Consider the following 19,513-nt stretch of genomic DNA (forward strand, 5'->3'; position numbering starts at 1 on the left):
TCACTATGTATGTTTGTTTTACACAATAATTTTTGTTTTAATCATTTAATTTGCTCAAATGTTGCACAAACTTTAGATAAATAAACAAACACGATCGATAATTCGATAATTGGGGGCAAGCAACACTGCTTCTTGATCGCTTGCGCCTTGCGGAATATTGATGTTGTTGTAGCTGTTGTAGTTGTAGCTTTGTTGCCTGATTTTGTTGCAATTTAGCTGTCGTAGAAATTAACAAACTAAAGCGAGCATTTTACTTTTTGCTGGGCGAGGACAACTCGGCCAGGGCTTTAGCCTCGGCTGCGGCACTGCGCTTCTTCTCCTCGGCCAATTTAGCATCGCGAACGACCTTCTGTTGGGCTTCAATTTCGCGCACCTTCTCCTCCTTCTTGGACAGCCTGCTCTGGTGGGCAGCACCGTAGGCAATGCCTACAAGCAGCAGGGACCATCTTCCCAGCTTGATGAGCGGCGAGACACGAACCGGAGCCTGAGACATATCTGGTTAGTTATGTAATGTACCGAGCAATAGCTGCAAGAAAAACACTCGTGTCAGTTGACCGGCTAATTATATTTGTGCACTGTGAAGCGCCTAAAATCTGTGCTGCGGCACTATCTATATTTTATATTAAGATAATATATTTACCAAAAAGTTATGCGATTTTATGTCCACTACAATCGTAGTATAACCTTAAAGCAGCTGTCAGACTAACAGAGGTGCAAGCGATGCACCAACTATCGAAGTTTCAGTGTTGCAAAACGTATTTTTACTCTTTGGCGGAGAGTATATTTTTTTAAACAACCAAAAACCTTTGATGGGCGACAGCTGTGATGTCTCGGTAAACTATGTGTGAGCTTATTTTTTAGACGCACATATAAAACGTTTTACACATTTGCCAAAGCACATGTAGTAATACAATTTTTAAACGGGCAACTAGTTTTTTTTGAGCCATTCAAACTCAATTCGCAAAAATACCAGGTGAATAACATTCACATTTCCGTTACTTTTGGTATTATCTGGTAACAGTGACTCACTGTACCTGTGTGTACTTGTGACTTGTCACACACCTCTAAGTGTGAATGTCAGAACTAAGCCTGGAAAAAAATTGTTTTGTTAAAAACATGGCGAATTTGACACATAAAAACGTTTGATTAGTGCTCTTTAGGCCAAAATCATAGTGCAAGTGACACTTGAGCATTACACGAAAATACCCAAATAGTCAACGCGTGTGCGTAACATAAAAACTCAAGCAAGAAAATTCCAATACAGACCTTGAGTGGGCCCTCGAATACACTCACACACACACAAACACGCATACATAGAAAGATAAACGGGTTGAAAACGTCACTCGGCAGCGAGCAGTGAGAGTTCCTGAAGTGTTTTTGCAGCTGCTGTTAGCCAAATAAGCACGACAACAACAACAACAAGAAGAGTTAAAAATTGAAACAAAGGACTCACGAAATGGTGAATGTTCCGCCACCGCTCCTCTGCAGCACGCCACCCCCGATTGACTTTGGCGAGGATGACGATGATTCGGGGCTGCAGTCAACGCTGCAACTGGAAGACGCTGACGAATATTCGGAGTATGGCTTAGTCAGCGACACGCACGAAGCTGCGCTCAATGCGAAAGGTAATTAACATATTATAACTGCGCATTTAATAATGTATATTAATTTACATTACATTGTTGTCGCAGTGCTAACGCTGCCAGAATTACCCATATCATCAACACATCAGCCACTGCCCAACGATCTGAGCAACGGTGATGAGAAATCAACTGCTGCACACCCCGTGGAGGCTTTCAATTATCAGGTGAGAACGCTTGACGCCTTTGAGCCCGCGAAGGAGCAGCAAATGCCAACATCCAATCAAGAGGAACAGCATGAGGTGGAGGCTGAGGTGGATGTGGAGGAGGAGGAAGAAGATGATGATGATGATGAAACCAATACCAATGATAATGTGCCCTCGCTGAAATTGGACAGCCTGAGCTTGTACTCCAGCGAGAGCATCTCACCCACCTGCACACTGTCGCCCGTGGCCGATGAGCAGGCAGCAAGCAAAGCGCACGCTGCCATCGTCCACCAGGTGACGCTGGAGGATGTGACCGATGACAGCGATGAGGAGTGTTCGCCAAAGAAACCCAAAGAACTATTCATACCTGAGGGCGCAGCTGATTTTTTTGCCATAGAGATTCTACATACGCCCACGCCGCAGGCGACGACGCCAGCGCTGAGCAATCCCATTCCTGATGCCAAGCAGGAGTTTGCCTTGCCCACGCTGCAGACGCCCATACCTGACCCCAAGCAGGATTTTACTGCGTTTCCAGACTCAACGCCACCACCTCAGCAGGAACTCAACGGAAATCTTGTCAAAGACAACGATGCTGAGAAGGAGGAGGAGGAGGACGATGACTTTTGGTGACTTTGCCGACTTTTCGGCAGCGCCAGCGTCGCTTGAGTCGTTACAGTCAATACCAGTAGCGGCCGGCAGTGATGATGGCTTCGATGATTTCCAGGATTTTGCCACACCCTCAGCGACAACGGCGACTGTTGAGAACGATGATGATGGTGATGATGATGATTTTGGTGACTTTGCGGAGCCCGCATTTGTGCCCGCTCCTGCTGCCACAGTAGCATCAGTGCTGCTGCCACAACCACCGCCACCAGCTGCAACGCATCTCAGCATCGATGAACGTGTCAAGCCTGTGTTGGAGCTAATGTTTCCCAGTCAGGAGGCGGCCAGTTGTACACACCTGCCGCCCAAGCAGACACCGCTGGCCCAGACGCAATCCTTGCACTTTGGCGCCATTGAACAGGCGCATGCTCTCGACTATCAGTGGGCAAACTCCGAGATGCGACACTCCCTGGTGCGATCCCTGGCCATCGATTCGCGCAATATTGTGAGTTCTACTTTTTTATATAGGATATAAAATAATGTTACCGCAATGAAGGAGGCCCCGCTGACCTCCAAAAGAATGTTGATATCTAGTCAATTTAGTTAGAGATTAGTACAACTTTTTCTGTACAGACTAATCTGTGTTTGATTAGATTAAGCACGAGTGCTATTGCTAAATGACCGACTAGGAGATATCCTGCACTCAGCCGTCAGGTACATGCATACATTTGTGACAGATAAGAATAGTAGAAGAAAATCAAAAAAAGAATAAGTTGTGCCATAACGTAAGCAGCAGCCTCTCTTTAGATTTGATTTCCTTGCATCTTTTTGCTATTGAAGCAGCAGCAGCATCTTAATTTTCTTTCACTATACACAAACCTTTTAGATTGGTTTCATTTTCTGTGCGACCAGGATAAGCAAGAACAATTGGACGACAACTTTGCAAACACGATTTGCGCTGCGCGTAAATTCGATGCAATAAATTATCATTATTATTATAGCTATCATTTCGAAAGCCGAGTAAAAAGGAAAACGAAATTAGAAAAAATTTGTTTAATAAGATAGAATGAAGTTAAAGTTTTTAAATTAGCGACGCGTTGCGAGCAAACATCATAACTTCAGAGTGATCGAGGCATTCGCAAATTGATCTTGATCGAGTCAAGGAAAACTTCAGAGTTTTTTTTTTGCCTCAATTTAAGTAAACTAGACGGTTGCTACCACAAGAATAATAGGTTAAGGGATGTGTATTTTTAACTATTAACTGTTTTTCGTTAATTTTATTTGTGTTTGATGACTAAACTGATTTTATTCTTAATCCCTCAGCTGTTTGGCGACAAGTGGAATGCGTCGATGCCACGCTTTGCGGCTAACCTGAGCTTTGATCCACTAAAGCCACTCAAGCCGTCAACTGTCACATCTGTGCTGGAGCCACAAACGGCATCCGTATCCAGCTGGCGGCCCGCAAACAGCAGCTCCATGCAGCAGCCCAGCCAGGGTAAGTTAGTAGACGGCGTCACAAGTAAACACTTAGTTGCTGCCAGTTAACCGCTACACACGATTCTCGTAACCAAAATTGCCACAGCCTCTCGCTCGCTCGCTCTTTCCCGAAATACTTTTTCGTTGATCCTCACGCTTTAGCTTTCCAACTGAATAACCAATTGGCCTGCCGTTTATTGGCTGCTCTCGTTCTTACTCTCTCTTTGGTTATATTAAACATGCGTTTCTTTTCCCGTTTTTCGTTTGGTTCAAACCTTCTGAAGAATTGTAATCTCTTCGGAGGCCCGAAGCTGCTGTAATGCCCTTGCAGAAATGAAATAGATTAATAAAGATTGAATGTAGTGCGATAAGTATGCAATATTTATAAAAATTACGAGCGTATTTTCTGCAAGTGTATTGTAGAGCAAAATACCATTTTCACTTGTTTTACTTGTTTCTTGTGCCCATCATCTTTGTACTGAAATTTATCCTTATGATAAATTGTATTTAGAATCACATGTACAGACTTTACAATTGGAACAACAACAACAACAACTAGACCAAGTAACGATGGTGGCTAATGCTGATAAAATAAATCTTGTTACCTCTAACTACTCCCACAACAACAACAACAACAACAATCACGATGCCTTGGCTGCGATGGAACTATTTGATAATAATGACAATATGACAATCAACCACAACAACAACAACAATCAATGCAATGCAACCAATGCCAATGAAACGCATACTTTTGTCACACATTTTGCCACCATCTGCAACAATAACAATAATCATGCAATAACAACCACTACAACAACAACAACAACAACTAACACTAATTTAATCGCTCACGTCGCCTTGCTGGATCTTAGTAAGTTTCGTTCGTTGGCTCCGTGCGTGTTGTAGTTGTGTATTTTTTTTATTCTCTCTCTATATATCTCTCTCCTTAGTCTCTATGCAACTCTCAATCTCTCTCTCCCTCTCTCTCCTCAGTTCTTGTTACTTGTCGCTGCCAACACAACATACACACATATTTATATATATATATAAACCCCAACAAACCCTCCACCCACTGCAGTAGTTTATCCAGCATCTTAGTTCTCATGTTGTCCATTAATATATATATTTAACTGTATACTATCTGTAGTAGCCTTAGATTAATGCTCATATTTTGTGTGGTTCACAGGACTTGAAACAGCTGCCGCCGCCGCCGCAGCAGCAACACCGGCGAGCCAAGCTAAAGCGCAGCCTGGCACTACTCATGGGCAAAGCTCGACCAACGGTAACGACGAGGCAGCAGCCGATGGCGCCATCGCCGGCATTGATGACGCCACAGCAGCAACATCAGTTTTTGCTGCTGCAACAACAACAGCGCCGCTATCGCCTGCTTTATCAGCAGACGGCAATGGACACGGCTTCGTCGACGACAGCGAGCAGCTCGCTCAGCAACAGCAGCAGCAGCAGCTTGATCTGAGAAAGTCACCATCGCCATCACCATCGCTGCCAACACCGTCGCCGTCGCCGTCGCCGCCGCCACAGCCAGCAATCATTAGCAGCAGCCAGCAACTGCATGAGATCAGCAGCGGCAGCAGCAGCAGCAATAGCTTTGCCATGCCGCTCAAGGAGACACATATTTACACACCCTCGAAATCAGACACGGCGGTGGCCAAGACCACAACGCTGGCGCCCATCGATTTCGACTATGAGATCGCCTCGGCCGGCATCATTATTGACGAGACGGTCGTAAAGAAAGAATATCGCGATGTGGAGTACAAGCCACCGCCGGCCACAATAACCCCCTATGCCCTCGACTCGTCCAGCAAGCTGAACGCATCCGGGAAGCCATCAACTGAGGATGATGATTTCAGTGATTTTCAGAGTGTGCCCGCCATGAAGAACTGCGCCCAACTACAGCCGCCTCGCAATGGCACGCCCACATTTGGCGAGCAGATGATACTCAGTCCGGCCATACTGCTGCCGCAATCAATTCCATTGGCGAAGCCAAGCATTGAGTGGGGCGACAATGCAATGGCCAGCATCAATGCCGAGGAATTGGCACGCATCGAGGAGCTCTTCTCGCATCAGTTCAAGCCGCCGACGATAAGCGCCACGGTGGCGCAACAGTCACCCAAACAGCCGAGACAGCAGCAACAACAACATCAGCTGCAGCTGCAGCAGCAACCGCAACAAAAAAAGCAACAGCAGCAGGAGGATGATGAGTGGTCCGATTTTGTGTCTGTGCCCGTGCAACAGCAGCAAAAGCAGCAACAGCAGCTGCAACAGCAGAACAACCATCACAATAACAACAATGTGCTGAAATCGCGAGCGGCAACTGCAGTTGCAAAGCAAGAGGATGACTGGTCAGATTTTGTTAGCAGCAATCCATTGCCGGCGCGTGCTGCGACAATGCCACAATTCAATTCCGGCGCCTGGCAGAGTGCCAACTTTTACAACAATCCGCTCAGTCTTTATCAGCAGCAGCAGCAGCCGCACGCACACAGCAATCTGGTACCCCAATATCATAGCAAAAGCAGCAGCAGCAACAACACCAACAATGGCAGCAGCAACAACAACAGCAATCATAATAATAATAATAACAACAATATACCACAACAGATCCATATGATGCATGATTTCTCCACGGCGCCGACGGCGACGGCGAACGCATTGCCAGCAACTTATCAGCAACAGCATCATCAGCACCATCAGAAACAGTTGCAGCAACAGCAGCGCCAGCAGTTTCATCTGGGCAATGCAAAGGTGGCGCCACGCATCTCCCTAATACCCGATCTGAGCTTTGTGGCACCGGCACTGCCAACCAATGCTGGCGCCTTCATGAGCTCTTTGCCCAAGCCCAGTTTCAGTGCAAAGAAATGACAAAAGCTGCGCACCGTGAAACAGTTAAGGTCACAGCAACAGCAGCATCATCATCATCAGCAGCAGCAGTCGAAGATGTTGTTGGTGCCGCCGCCTTGCCTTCCGGCAGCCGAGGCGACCATCTTGACGTAGGCGACGCGTCAATCAGTATTATGAATCCGTCTAGATATTTTGTTATATAAGTGAGCAAAGCTGCAAGCAATTTTGCAACGTTTGCGCTGGTTGTTATCATTGTTAATGTGCGTGTTGCTGTGTTGTCGTTGTTGATGTTGTCGTTGTCATTATTGTCGTTGTCATTATTGTCGTTGTTGTTGTTGATGTTGTCATTGTTGTTACTCGTAGCCTGTAATTGTAGTCAACAAAAAAAAAAGCAATGCTAAACTGTTTGCGTCGAAATTATAGTATTTAGTGCAATATTTTTGTGTAAAATTTTGTTTTTAGACAGAGAACTCGAGAATTGGCCGAAAACTTAAATAACTCAGTAATTAGGAGTAGTATTAGTTATAGAGCCTATTATTTTATTATTATTATTTACTATATTATGTGGATAGACTGTATTGAGTGGTACATAAAACGTAGTAATCGATATTACCTCTCCATTTAGCTATAGCTTGGACTTTGCGACTTCTGAAGGTCAAAGCCCCCACAAATTTACCCAACAACTAAACTAGATTTGGTTTTTAGTGAATGCTTGGAAATTAGAACTTGTACAATATTTAAAGCAATAGAAACCTCTAAGCTATATTTTGGGGAAGCACTTTTATTTTTGGTGTTTCTTGTTTTTTAAAACTCGTTTGAGTAATTCATTTTGAATAAGCGTTTGTAGTTTAACAATGTTGAACATTAAACCATAAATAAAGCGACACGATTTAGTTTCCGAGCGAGTTGAGAAACGTTTGCAAAGGCCAGCTTAGAAATGTTTGTATTGCCCAGATTTGACCCACTAAGTTGGTGGGATCTCAGTCAAGACGTGCGTAGAAGCGATCAGACTGGTTGCATCACTCCAAATAAAAAAAAATATAAATTAATTTAAAAAACAAACAAGAGACGCCCCAGCCATTCCAAAGTGAGATATTTCAAGGCGTTAAAAAAAAAGAAGAAAAAAACATCCAAAAACGTAACCCGCCCAAGCGAAATTTTTCTATATATACATTTAAACATATATAAAGTTGGGTATGTCTATAATGTATTAAACTATATTTAATGCAAATTTGTTACAATTATTACAACAAAAAAAAAAAACCAAGAAAAGAAAACTGCGAGCATTCCATGTTTAGTCATAGTTTGCCATGATCTCCATAATGAAAACCTAAAGCAGAAAACTAAAAAAGTGAAAACCCATTGGCTTTAGATTTTTGTGTTAAATGTTTTATTTATTTATTTCGCTTAATGTTTGCGTGTGTGTGTATGTCCGTGTGATAGTGTGTGAGTGTGAAGTAAAACAATTAATATATATATATAAATTACAACTAAATTTGAATCGATGCTGTAGACTTAACTGTAAATTATGCATTTGTGTATGTGTTTTGTTGTATTTTATTTTTTGCTAACAATGATTAAAAACATGATATAAAATGGTTTGCGGCTTGAATTAAAATCAATGTATTACAATGTGCTACAAAATTATATTCTAATATTCTATATTAATAGATAATGTACTGTATAAATATGCGCAGAGCAAAACAATAAAAAAAAGTAATATAATATATATATATAGTAATTGAAGAAACGTTTTATGTTTATTTGATAATTTGAACCAAGTTTTTGTTGCAATACATTTCTTGCGTTGATGATCTTACTTATCAATAGGGGTTTTTTTTTTGTGGGGACGGGGTAAGGACCGGCATTTAATTAGATTCATCATTCTACTGGAGTGGAGTATGGAGGCGTTGTGTATTGTGTAATTGAAACCTGCTTATAGAGTGGCTCACTTGTGCCAGCGGAAGCTCAATAGATGATATGATTAGTCCGAAACTAATCTTCAATGTCTCACATTCTCTCGGGAAGTAGGACTTTGCCAGTGGACGCTATAGAAAGCCTCGTCAAATGTATGTTTAATGTGCTTAAATGGATGCTGATCGATGCACTAATTATTATTATATTCATTATATTTAATCTAGTCAGGAGTTAGGATTTATGTTTGTTTTTTTGTTTTCTTTTTGGATTGGGATTGGCCAGCGAGGTGCACGGGGTGTATACATATATAGATAGCACTATGGCAGTAAATAGTACATAATAATAAGCAATATTTCACATACACATGTGGTGTATATGCATATATAACTAGGTCTATATAAATAGAGTGTGTATGGATGTGTATATGTGTGTGTGTGTGTGTGTGAGTCTGTTTGAGTTTCATTATAAATGTGGTGAATGCAATGCTAATGTCATAATTATAAGCATACCGCTTCAACTTCGTCTAAATGTTTAACAGTTTCATAATCGATGCCTTAACACAAAGGAAAAAACGCTAACAGATCCAAAAATATGAAATGATGCTCTCTATATCCTTTACGGTTATTTTGCACTAACAGTTTTGTTTTTGTTTTTGTTTTTATATTGTTTTTTGTTGTTTCGTTCATCTTTTTCTCATTTTGTTCATTAAAGAATAACTAAGCTAATATTATGCATTTATTATGTATATTTAGGTAATGATAGTTGCCGGGCGTAGGCTCAAAATGCCAGCCACGGATGATGCAGCAGCGACTCCTTGGAACGATCGCCATAGTCATAGGTCAGCTCCTCGCCAGCCTCAATGTCATCCTTGGCCAGCAGCACCAAATGCGGCCGCTGCTTGATCACGACCACTTTGGTCATCAGATTGCCGTTGCGCGAGTGATTTATGAGGCGTCCCAGCTTCCCCGTATCAATGGTCGCATCGATGCAGTACTGCTGGTTCTTATGCTTAAAATAGTACATATAACAGCCGGCATTCTCGTCCAGCGCATAGCAACGCTCCCGTTGGGTGGCCTCGCTAATGGCGATCAGGTCACCCACATATTCGACGACGAACTCGTTACGCTTGAATCGCCGCATGGCGACAACGCCACGCCCTTTGCCCATAAAGTGGCGCACCTGGAGTCCGTCGCAGCGCTCCTCGAGCACAGCCTGCTCCAGATTGCGCATCATTTCCTCTTTGACGGCCGTCTTGGTCTTGCGCACACTGCGCCGCACCGGAAAGAATTCGGTTAGCTCACGATTGCCATTGGTTGCAGCCAGCGGCTGTGACTTGGCTGCCAACGACTTGGCTTTGCCCGGCCTGCTGGAAGTCGCCTTTGGTTTGACGGCAGCTGCTGATGCTTTTGCTGCTGCTGCCGATGCGGCTGCTGTCGGCTTGAGCATTGTTGCCTTTGATTTAGTCAGATTCTCACGCTCCTCGGCGGCCTTGATCAGCGCATGCACATCATCCTCATCATCGTCCCCATCCACGTCCCCGTCATCGTCTAAAACGACAACAACAACATCATCATTGGGCATTGGGCTGGGCTGCTGGTAAGGCGCTTGTGGCTTTGGCTGATTCAGTCTTCGTCGCGATTTGCACACACTGCTTGCGGCTGCCAATTGCAATTGCAGTTTGCGCGGCGACTTTCTCGGCGACTGCACCTCACCCTTCATCAGCAGCGCTGCATCGCGCGGCATTGTCTTGATGGGCGAGGGGCATAAGATGCGATGCGGTGTTGCCGGCTTGCGTCGACGCGTTCCAATCACCGCTGGCGACACGCCTGCCGTCAGGCTGCAGGCAACGCCACTGTCGCAGGAACTGCTGTCATGTTGATCCAATTCGCAACCGCTCAACGGTTGCTGCTGCTGCTGCTCATGTTGCAGTTGCTGTTGCTGTTGCTGATGCTGTTGCTCGTGCCCCGTCCCGTGACCATTGAGCGTAACAATCTGATTGAAGCGACCGTTGAGCATACAGGCACTCAGCACTGAGGGCGGCGAGGAGAATACGGCATTGGCCAGCTCGAAGCTTTTATTGATGCGTATGCTGGAGGCCTTGGTGGGCGTTCGATCGATGTCCAGCGTCAGCACCGGCTCCTGCAGAAATATATTGTCCGAGGTCGCTGCACTGCTACTGCTGCTGCTATGCGACGAGCTGTGACTGTCGCGCAGTGCCGACCGATGCGTCTGGAAGGCAGTTGTGCTTTGTATGCCTGCTGCATCTGTGTGTTCTGTGTCTTGGTCTTGGACTTGTGTCTGTGAGTGTGTATGGATGTGTGTATCTGTGTAGTTAGAGCCCCCCGTCTCGGAGCTGTTGTCGTTAGTGTGCTCAGCGTCCAGATCATCGTCGATTTGATATGCTGGCGAACTGGCGCTGGCGCTGTTGCTGTTACTGGTCGATGGTGAAGCTATCGAGTGTGCATCATATAGTAGCGACTCCTCCTCCAGTTCATCCACTAAGGCTTCATTTATGCTTATTGTCTTTTGCTCATCTGATGCAGTTGTTGTTGTAAATTCTGTTGATAAAATTGTTGTTTTTTTCTTAGCTGCATTCGCTCTAAAGAAGTTTTCAATGGTGCGTGTTTGCGAGCGCGTTGCCAATTGTACACCTGTGCAGGAGGAGGTGCAGGGGAGAGGAAAGGAAAGGAGTCCTATAGTGAGTGTGCTTCAGTTAAACTTAAAATAAAAAAAAACTACTTACCAATTGTGCGACCAGCCTCAGACTTGATTGAGTTGCTGGATTTGTCAATGGATTGTGGATGATTTGCTGCACTGAGATTGCCTTCGTTTGGTTTCATGAGGCGACAGTCTTTTCGCTTAGGGCTGGCAAAGTATTGATCATCCAGCAAATTATTGCTATTGGCGGCCACAGCGCTCATTGGTACGCCATTGAACGGCAGGGTCAGCGTTGTGTTGTCGCTGTTGCTACTGCTGCTGATGTTGTTGGCAGCAACGACCCCGTTTAGGGCGGGCTCTTTGGCGGGCCGTGCGCGTCTGCGAACCATTATCATTTAGCTTTGAGCTAACACAAAATTGGAGTTGTGGAAATCCGTGTCGGGTGGAAATCCGTCGATAATTAATAAATTACACTAAGGCAGCAAGTTTGTAGCACACACACTGTGAAACCAGAAACGAGAAAACGGAAAAACAGACTGCAATTTGCATAAGTCGAAACAAAACGACATTAAAACTTTTTGTACATTATTTGTTCGCCGCCCTCCTCCCTCTTCAGCTCCCACACACACATACACACATGCAGTAATACACACACACACACACACACATAGCAACACAACACAACACAGCGCGTACAGTTTTTTCCCCTCGACAAAAATATCGTGTTCTGCTTGCTGCTGCTGCTGCTTGTGTCGCACGAAGCGAAGAGGAAGACAAACGGCGAAAGAATGATATGAAGCAGCCAGTCAGCCAAACAGCCAGCCAGCCTGCTCGTTGCGCCAGTGAGGCTGAGGCTGGGACTGAAGCAGAGACGGAGGCAGATGCCTACCTATTTATTTAGCTGATACGAATTTTGTCGTCATACGCAGAAGCGCATGTTTTTCGTTTTACACTGTTTTATGCACATTGCAATTAATTATGCCGCCTTGTTATACTATTTTTACAGTCAGTCAAATGCACTTTTCCTTTTCCGCAAAACTTTTTTTTTGTGTGTGGTTCTTTTTATTCCATTTTGCAGTAGAGTTGTTGATGTCTTATCGATACATGTCATAACATCGATATCAGTGCAGATCGAGCGAGCATTGTTGGGCAACATTTTCATTTTAATGACTGATCGAAACTTAAAGAGTCAAATCACAAATAAATTTGCTTTAACTGTTTTCCTTTCAGCCACTAAAAGAATAAAATATTAACTTAAATAACTGAAAATAAAATAAGTCTATTAAATCGCGTTTCCCAATACTGGCTAGAAGTTGCGCGCAAACTATCGTTGGCCAATAACAGTGACGCTTGTGCTTGTTTACATGTTAAATATCGATAGTTACACATTAGCATCTCAAAGGCTAAGCGAAATTCGCGAGGCGCGCGTGAAAATTATTTCGTTAAGGAAATTAAAGTTAATTCGTCGCGTATAAGTTGATGAAAGGTAGTGCAAAAAGCATAATAAGTTGACAATTGCAATTGTTCATTGAGTGCATATTGCAAGGAGCTGCTTAACAACGTTTACATCCTGCTGCTTGCAAAAAAAATTGGGCGCCTTTTATTGCTCCCTCTCTCGGTCTCGCTCTCTGTCGCTGGCTGACCCTGTGCTGCTCCTTGGCGATACGAAATAAAATAATAAACTAAACGAGGGCAAGCAACAAATCATTATCAAAAATGCCGATCTGCAAGCGCGACGGATTTGATCTCAATCAATCACAGGAAACATTCCACGACAACGATTTGGTCTTCTGCTGTTATATTACCAAGCGGATATTTCGCGATTACGAGTAAGTCAAATTAGATTCACCATGCGTGAAACATTATTTTCTTGTCAGTAATAAACTAACAGTTGTAATGCAGACGCCAATTAAAGCTAGCATTTAAAGTTGCCAACTTAAAGGGCGTTACATTTTTCGGGCTTGAAAAATGTCGCATTTTATATGTGTGTCTGGCGCCTTTTTTTTTTTTTGGATTGACCTGACCCAAAAATTACGACTTGCAAAAATATCTTTGATCTTTGTTAAATGCAGGACAGCAATGAAAAGACAATTTTCTGATCGTCTAATTCTTCTTCTTCGCCTAATACTGTTACCAAGTTTAAATTTGTTTTGCAATTCGTTAAATGGTTTTAGTTGCAGTTAGCAGCAGTATGACAATAACAAAGCATACAATGCGCTAAAGTATACAACAAAGCAACGCTGATGAACGCATGCTTCGACGCGAGCAATACATGCAAGCAAAACCACAAAAACATTTCGTATGGGAGTAGTTGTGTTGGCGACGGCGGCCGTGTAAAGCGCGCGAAATTGTGTCACAGCTGCTATGCGCGGCGTTGCCACCTTGTTGCCAGTTCAAAAAAACTATTTTATATGTTGTTACAGTGTTGAATATTTAAAAAATTAACTTTTTTCATTATAATTGAGGGGGACAAATTAAATAAAATAATTCTTAGTAGGCAGTTTGATAATTTATAGTTTTCATCAGGAAGATTGAACTTAATTGAGTAAGCTTTTCTATATTACATGGAGTATTTGCGACATGTTCCTTAAATAAAATATAATAATTCTTAGTAGGCAATTTTGTAGATTGTCATCTTTATTAATTTTTGCCGATTTTCAATTTTACAAAGAGAATTTAAGGCAAGTTAATGCCATCAAGTTAAAGAAAATAATTCTTATTTGGCAGTTTAGAGTTTTAATTTTGAAGATTTAACTCAATTGCAGTAATTTTTATATGTTATAGGGAGTATTTTCGACATGTTATGGCCATTAACTCGACTGTGTGGCAGTGCGAGGCGACTGGCAAGGATGGCCTCACCTACGAGGAGGCTGTGAAGAGCGAACGGCTCGCCCGCAAAAAGATGGAACAGTTCAAACAGAGTTTACGTGCGCCAGTTCTCCTGGTCATCGAACATGCCTGTCAGTCGGCCGTGAAGACGCTCACTCTGCTCGCGTCCAAGTTTCTGCGCAAACGCTTCTTCCTCAACGAGGAGGTGAATATCACAACCAAGCGAAACCAGGTCTTCAAAGTGATTGGCATTAAGCCGGCCGAGAATGCTCCAAAGCCGGTCAACGGCGTTTACGAGGAAACCGAACAGCTCGAATATCGTTTGTGCGCGCCGAACGGCGAGGAGGTTGTCGCCACCTTTGAGCAAATGCGTCGCAAACGAGACGAGTTCAACCACGAGAACCTCAGCATGTTCATCAAGAACAATGTAATTCGTGTGGAGGGATTACTGCGGCCCAAGCCCGAAATCTACAAACAGTATGTGACAGAACCAAATGTCAGCTTCTCTAGCATCTTTATTGGGAAAATGCCACGATATTCACCATCAAAAATCAAACGACCCGACGCTAAGGATACCAAAAAACAATCAACACTTAACAAGTTCTTTGTCAATAGCGAGGAGGTGAAGGCAAAAAGCAAGGTGGACGACAAAGTCAAAGACAAATCGTTGGGCGAGGAAATGGAGCGCAGACGCCTCGAGAAGCAGGCCAAAGTGTTGGAGGAGATACGTCAAAAGGCGGAGAAGAAGGCACAAAAGAAGGCGGCTCTAATGTTGCGCGTCGAGGAGGAATGCAATTATCTGACAATCAAAACGGATGATCTGGAACGTGTCGATCAGTCCGTGATGCCCACCTATCATCCAATTGTTACACTTCTGCCGGACCATTTGCTGGGCGACGCCTTCATGCTGCGTGAATTTATTCACACGTATCGTGGTGTACTCTCTGGGGCCGGAGTGCTCACCCAGAACCTGACCTTCTATGAGATGTCGCGAGCATTTAGCGCACGCGAAGTGGCCGGTCCACTCTCAGACATATTGATCGTGCTGCTGGGCACGATCTTTGATATGCAACGCGAGGAGGAGGACGAGTGCCCCGTCAGATATTCGCTGAGACGCGTCCAGTCAACCGAGGAGCCCTACCTGAGCATGTACAATGCCTCGCATACGGCTCGCTATGCCAAGCGACACTATTCCTTCAATCTGAACGTGTTGCCGCTGGATGCGCTCACCCTCAGCGAAGTGTTGCGCCTGCATTTGTTGTCCTCCGGTGCGGCTCTGGCTGAGAAGAGTGAAAGATGGCGTTACTTGTATCGCAATGGTTACGCCTCGCGTGAGGATCCCGGTCTGGAGCTGCTGCTCCAGCACCCACACATTCTACATCTACTCCGAACGCATACCATTGGTCATCTGGACTTTGTGGACATTATGCGTGTGATTAATTGTTTGATGGCACAGATTTTAACCTATTCCGCCAGCATTACGGTGATCGACAAGCGCATGGAGCGCATAACCAAGGTGAAGGGCGAACTACGTGCGTTGGCCATCAGCGAGAATCGGAGACTAGCCGCCGTCGAGATGACCCGACGCAAGCTGACCAACGAACACAATCAGGAGTGCATGTCAGACGAAGTGAAGCTGGATATGGACAAGAGGCAGGCACTCGATGAGAAATTGAATCGACGCGTTGCCAATCTGCTGGTACAATCGGATCGGGAGCAGCGCAAATACGATTTTCAGATTGTCAAGCTGCACACGAAGCTGTTCAATTTTCTGGTCTACTTGGGCATGGATCGTTGCTATCGCAAGTATTATGTGCTCGAGTCGATGCCGGGCATCTTCATAGAGCACTCGCCGGATAGCGTGGACACGTGTCTATCGCAGCCGCCGCTCAATAAATCGCCGGACGAGTTACGCAAACAGGCGCAGTTGCCCAAGATGCGCAAAGATCTGCGAATCTATTTGCTGAAGTTGTATGGCGACGATTCGGATAAGCGGCCTAAAAACACCGGCAAACAATCGTTGGAGAACAAGGAGAACCAGGAGAATCTGCTCATCAACGATCACGGTCAATCGGCCGAACCAATGGATTTAACCGGCGACGACGATGAGCACTCGACACCCACACAAACTGAGCTGCTCATGTGCAGCGGAGATGCCACTAATTGCATAGTTCACAACGAGCAGCACGATAAGCGACAAATATGGACGTACATCCATCAGAAGGATGAGATCGATGCCCTGATCAGATCCCTGAATCCACTAGGTCTGCGTGAAGCAGAGCTGCTCGAGGAGCTCACCCAGATGCGCGCCCTGATCGAACATCATGTGAAGTATTGTCCGCACGACATGCTCAGTCTGGATAGCAATCAGAAGCGCAACAAGTTCGTCAATGCAATGAAGACGGAGACGAATCGCAAATATGGCCAGGCTAATTTTGGTCTGCCCGAGAATACGGATCTGAACGAGGTGATGCGTCTGCATCTAATCGATTGCATTCTGCAGCTGGAAACGGACATTTTCACAGGCGATCTTGGCAAGCTGAAGGTCAAGGATATGGATAAGTGGCGCGAACAGCTATTGGCCGACGAATTTGATGCCCAGTGCACGCTACGGTGGGGACCAGGATTCATGCACAGCAATGAGACGGATGCCGATACGACGGACAATATCAATAATGAGCTCTACGACGAAGAGGCCTGCCAGTTTGGCAGGACTAAGTACGGCGCCTATCGGGATCCGGGACAACATTTGAGGCAGACTGATGTCGCTGCCTCAACGAAGGTAACCGAGGCGCATGAGACTCAGGTGCGGAATCTGGCGTCGGCATTGCTCCAGGTGGAGCAGGCGGTGGGTCGTCGCTTCCTAAAGGAGCCATTCAGCATGACTACAGTAAAGAAACCAGAGTCAAAGCCGGAAAATCATAAGCTCATCTGTGCGGCCAAGTTGCAACAATGGGAACTGTCGCTGATGCAGAGCACCAACTATGCCCAGATCTTTCTGCATATGAACGTATTGCACGACTCCATATTATGGAAGCGTTCCACAATGAAGTCGCTGTGTAAGGTTTGCAGACGTGGCACCGATCCGGAGAAGATGCTGCTCTGCGACGAGTGCAATGACGGCACTCACATGTTTTGCATGAAGCCAAAAATGCTCTCGGTGCCCGAGGGTAATTGGTATTGTCAGACCTGTGTGCGAACTGGAGGCTTCACCAATGCCACCGCAGACGATGAGCAGCAAGAGCAAAAGAAACGCACCGCCCAAAAGAAATGCAAATTTGAGGTGGAGGACGCAGATGCCGACGACGACGAGAAGGAGGATGGCGAGGGCGAGGAGGAGGATGGCGACGGCGAGGAGGAGGATGGCGAGGGCGACGAGGAGGATGGCGAGGGCGACGAGGAAGATGGCGAGGGCGACGAGGAGGATGGCGAGGGCGAGGAGGAGGGAGATGTTGACTATGAAGAGGCGGAGCAAAGCGATACACAAGATGATGATATCAGCGAAGCCTCCTCCTCTCACATCTTATCATCCGCCAAGTCAAATGGCCGAGCGACAGCGACGCGACTCCGCAGCAGCAGGCGACTGAAATCGAAAGAAATTGAGGAGGCACTCGACGACGATGATGATAACGAGTCCGTCGACGAATCGTCCATTGCAGCCGAAGAGAATGATGGCAACAGCGAAGAGGAAGAAAGTTACCAAGAGGAGGAGGGGGAGGCGGCAACTGACCAAAGTCAATCCTCGTCCGCTCATATCATATCCGTCAAGACAAATGGCAGACCGGCAGCGAAGCGACTCCGCAGCAGTAGACGAAAGAAATCCAAGGAAATTGAAGACGAGGACGAAAACGAGCTCTCCTCCATTGAAGCTGAACACAATGAAGAAGATGAAGAAACGTAAGTGAAAGGAACGAGAATTATGCTGATGATTAAAACCAATTAATCCAAATTTTCCATTCTTAGTGAGGTGGAAAAGGTTTGTCAGACGTGTTTCTATGATGGCTGCGAAATTTGCTGTGCCCGTTGCTCCGAGTGGTATCATCTGGAGTGCGTTAAATTGAAGCGACAACCTCGCACGGATTTCGTGTGCAAGAAGTGTAAATCAAATGAAAAGCCACGCACGCGACGCCGGCTCAGTCATGGTATATAGTTTGACTAGTTGTATCCAAATGTAATTACATAAAATAATCTCATAACCCTCAATTCAATTAGATGGCGATGCCGATGATGATGAGGATCGGGAGGAACCGCAGGCCAAGCGTTCGCGCAATTCTTTACGCAACTCAGTAGTCAAGGCAGCGGCCAACAGCAGCACCAATAATAATAATAATAATAATAACAATAATACCAGTAACCACAACAACAATCGTCGTTCGGGACGCCGAACCAATGATGATCTGCCATTAAATGGCGCCGTCTTATACGATCTATTGGAGCAGACGATGAAGCATAAGGCGTCGTGGCCTTTTCTGCGACCAGTGCTAAACTCTGAGGTGCCCGACTACCATAAGATAATTAAGACGCCAATGGATCTGGCCAAAATCAAATCAAAATTAAATATGGGCCAATATCAAATAAACGAGGAGGTGCTCAGCGATATCCAGTTGGTGTTCAAGAACTGCGATCTGTACAATGTCGAAGGCAATGAAATTTACGAGTGAGTAGTCAAACATCATCTATCGTTTGCAAACCATTCTAATGATGTACTTGTTTTCGTAGTGCTGGCAGCGAATTGGAGCGATTTGTAATGTCACGCTGCAAGGATCTGATGCTGCCGTTCCGGCCCAGTGACATGAATGCCACCGAAGGGATTTGCTAAGTGTTTCGCTTGCATTTAATTCGCAAACCATGTAAATTAATTCACTTAGCTTTAGGCAACATGCAAAGTGCAACATACAAAGAACAAGCCAACGTACATAATTAGCCAGTATTGTTTAGTTACCAGTTATCAGCCGCATTCACACACACACACACACACATACACACACTTTATATAGTCTGTTTAGTGTATGCAATGTGTATACTTACTTGTATCGCTATGATCCACCATTTAGCTTAATCGTTCCATATTTCAGCTATATAGCTATTAGTTTCTGTATCAATTTTATTATTAATTTTACGCATAAATTATTGTAGACATATACGCAGAGTTCACAGATTTTAGCATTCAATAAATAAATAAAATACCGAATACTTGCAACCTTTAAAACTACTGTAGCCATATTCTCTGTCGCAGTTGGAACGCCAACTGGTGAAATACATGTCCAAAGTGAATCAGCTCTTGGGCAATACATGCATATTTGTATCTGAAAGTACGTTTGAAGTATTATAGTTGCAACCACTTGCAAAACATCATGCAACAACTTGAATACAAACATTTGCTAA

At 44.9% G+C, this 19,513-nt stretch overlaps 4 protein-coding genes across 6 annotated transcripts; 2 read left to right on the top strand and 2 right to left on the bottom strand.

Annotated features, from left to right (window-relative positions):
• Positions 1 to 17: 17 nt before the first annotated feature.
• LOC6568294 (ATP synthase subunit e, mitochondrial) lies at positions 18 to 728 on the bottom strand. Its single transcript, XM_001994839.2, has 2 exons — positions 641 to 728; positions 18 to 526 (listed from the first exon to the last, which is right to left on the bottom strand). Exon 2 carries the CDS (start codon positions 491 to 493, stop codon positions 251 to 253), a length of 243 nt encoding a protein of 80 aa, XP_001994875.1. The 5' UTR covers positions 494 to 526; positions 641 to 728; the 3' UTR covers positions 18 to 250.
• Positions 729 to 1,091: 363 nt separating this feature from the next.
• On the top strand, positions 1,092 to 8,155 carry LOC6568292 (hybrid signal transduction histidine kinase I). The gene is given in 7 exon segments (XM_043215242.1): positions 1,092 to 1,625; positions 1,692 to 2,402; positions 2,404 to 2,894; positions 3,713 to 3,884; positions 4,377 to 4,773; positions 4,947 to 4,948; positions 5,055 to 8,155. Coding segments are annotated over 7 exon segments (3,633 nt in total). The 5' UTR covers positions 1,092 to 1,456; the 3' UTR covers positions 6,746 to 8,155.
• Positions 8,156 to 8,457: 302 nt separating this feature from the next.
• Positions 8,458 to 12,395, bottom strand: LOC6568421 (histone-lysine N-methyltransferase PR-Set7). Of its 3 annotated transcripts, none has more exons than XM_032740548.1 (3): positions 12,189 to 12,395; positions 11,385 to 11,835; positions 8,458 to 11,292 (listed from the first exon to the last, which is right to left on the bottom strand). In XM_032740548.1, the coding sequence occupies exons 2-3, from the start codon at positions 11,692 to 11,694 to the stop codon at positions 9,419 to 9,421; spliced, it is 2,184 nt and encodes a 727-aa protein (XP_032596439.1). In that variant the 5' UTR covers positions 11,695 to 11,835; positions 12,189 to 12,395; the 3' UTR covers positions 8,458 to 9,418. The 3 variants fall into 3 exon arrangements, with proteins under 3 accessions (XP_032596439.1, XP_001994872.2, XP_032596440.1); XM_001994836.2 differs by having other exon boundaries at positions 11,385 to 11,800; positions 12,189 to 12,380; XM_032740549.2 differs by having other exon boundaries at positions 8,458 to 11,199; positions 12,189 to 12,345.
• A 338-nt stretch (positions 12,396 to 12,733) lies between these two features.
• LOC6568420 (bromodomain adjacent to zinc finger domain protein 1A) lies at positions 12,734 to 19,505 on the top strand. Its single transcript, XM_001994835.3, has 5 exons — positions 12,734 to 13,128; positions 14,084 to 18,025; positions 18,092 to 18,270; positions 18,341 to 18,785; positions 18,848 to 19,505. Exons 1-5 carry the CDS (start codon positions 13,016 to 13,018, stop codon positions 18,945 to 18,947), a joined length of 4,779 nt encoding a protein of 1,592 aa, XP_001994871.1. The 5' UTR covers positions 12,734 to 13,015; the 3' UTR covers positions 18,948 to 19,505.
• Positions 19,506 to 19,513: the final 8 nt, after the last annotated feature.

The sequence above is a fragment of the Drosophila grimshawi genome, unplaced genomic scaffold, assembly GCF_018153295.1.
Source record: "Drosophila grimshawi isolate 15287-2541.00 unplaced genomic scaffold, ASM1815329v1 contig_311, whole genome shotgun sequence".
Classification (NCBI taxonomy): domain Eukaryota; kingdom Metazoa; phylum Arthropoda; class Insecta; order Diptera; family Drosophilidae; genus Drosophila; species Drosophila grimshawi.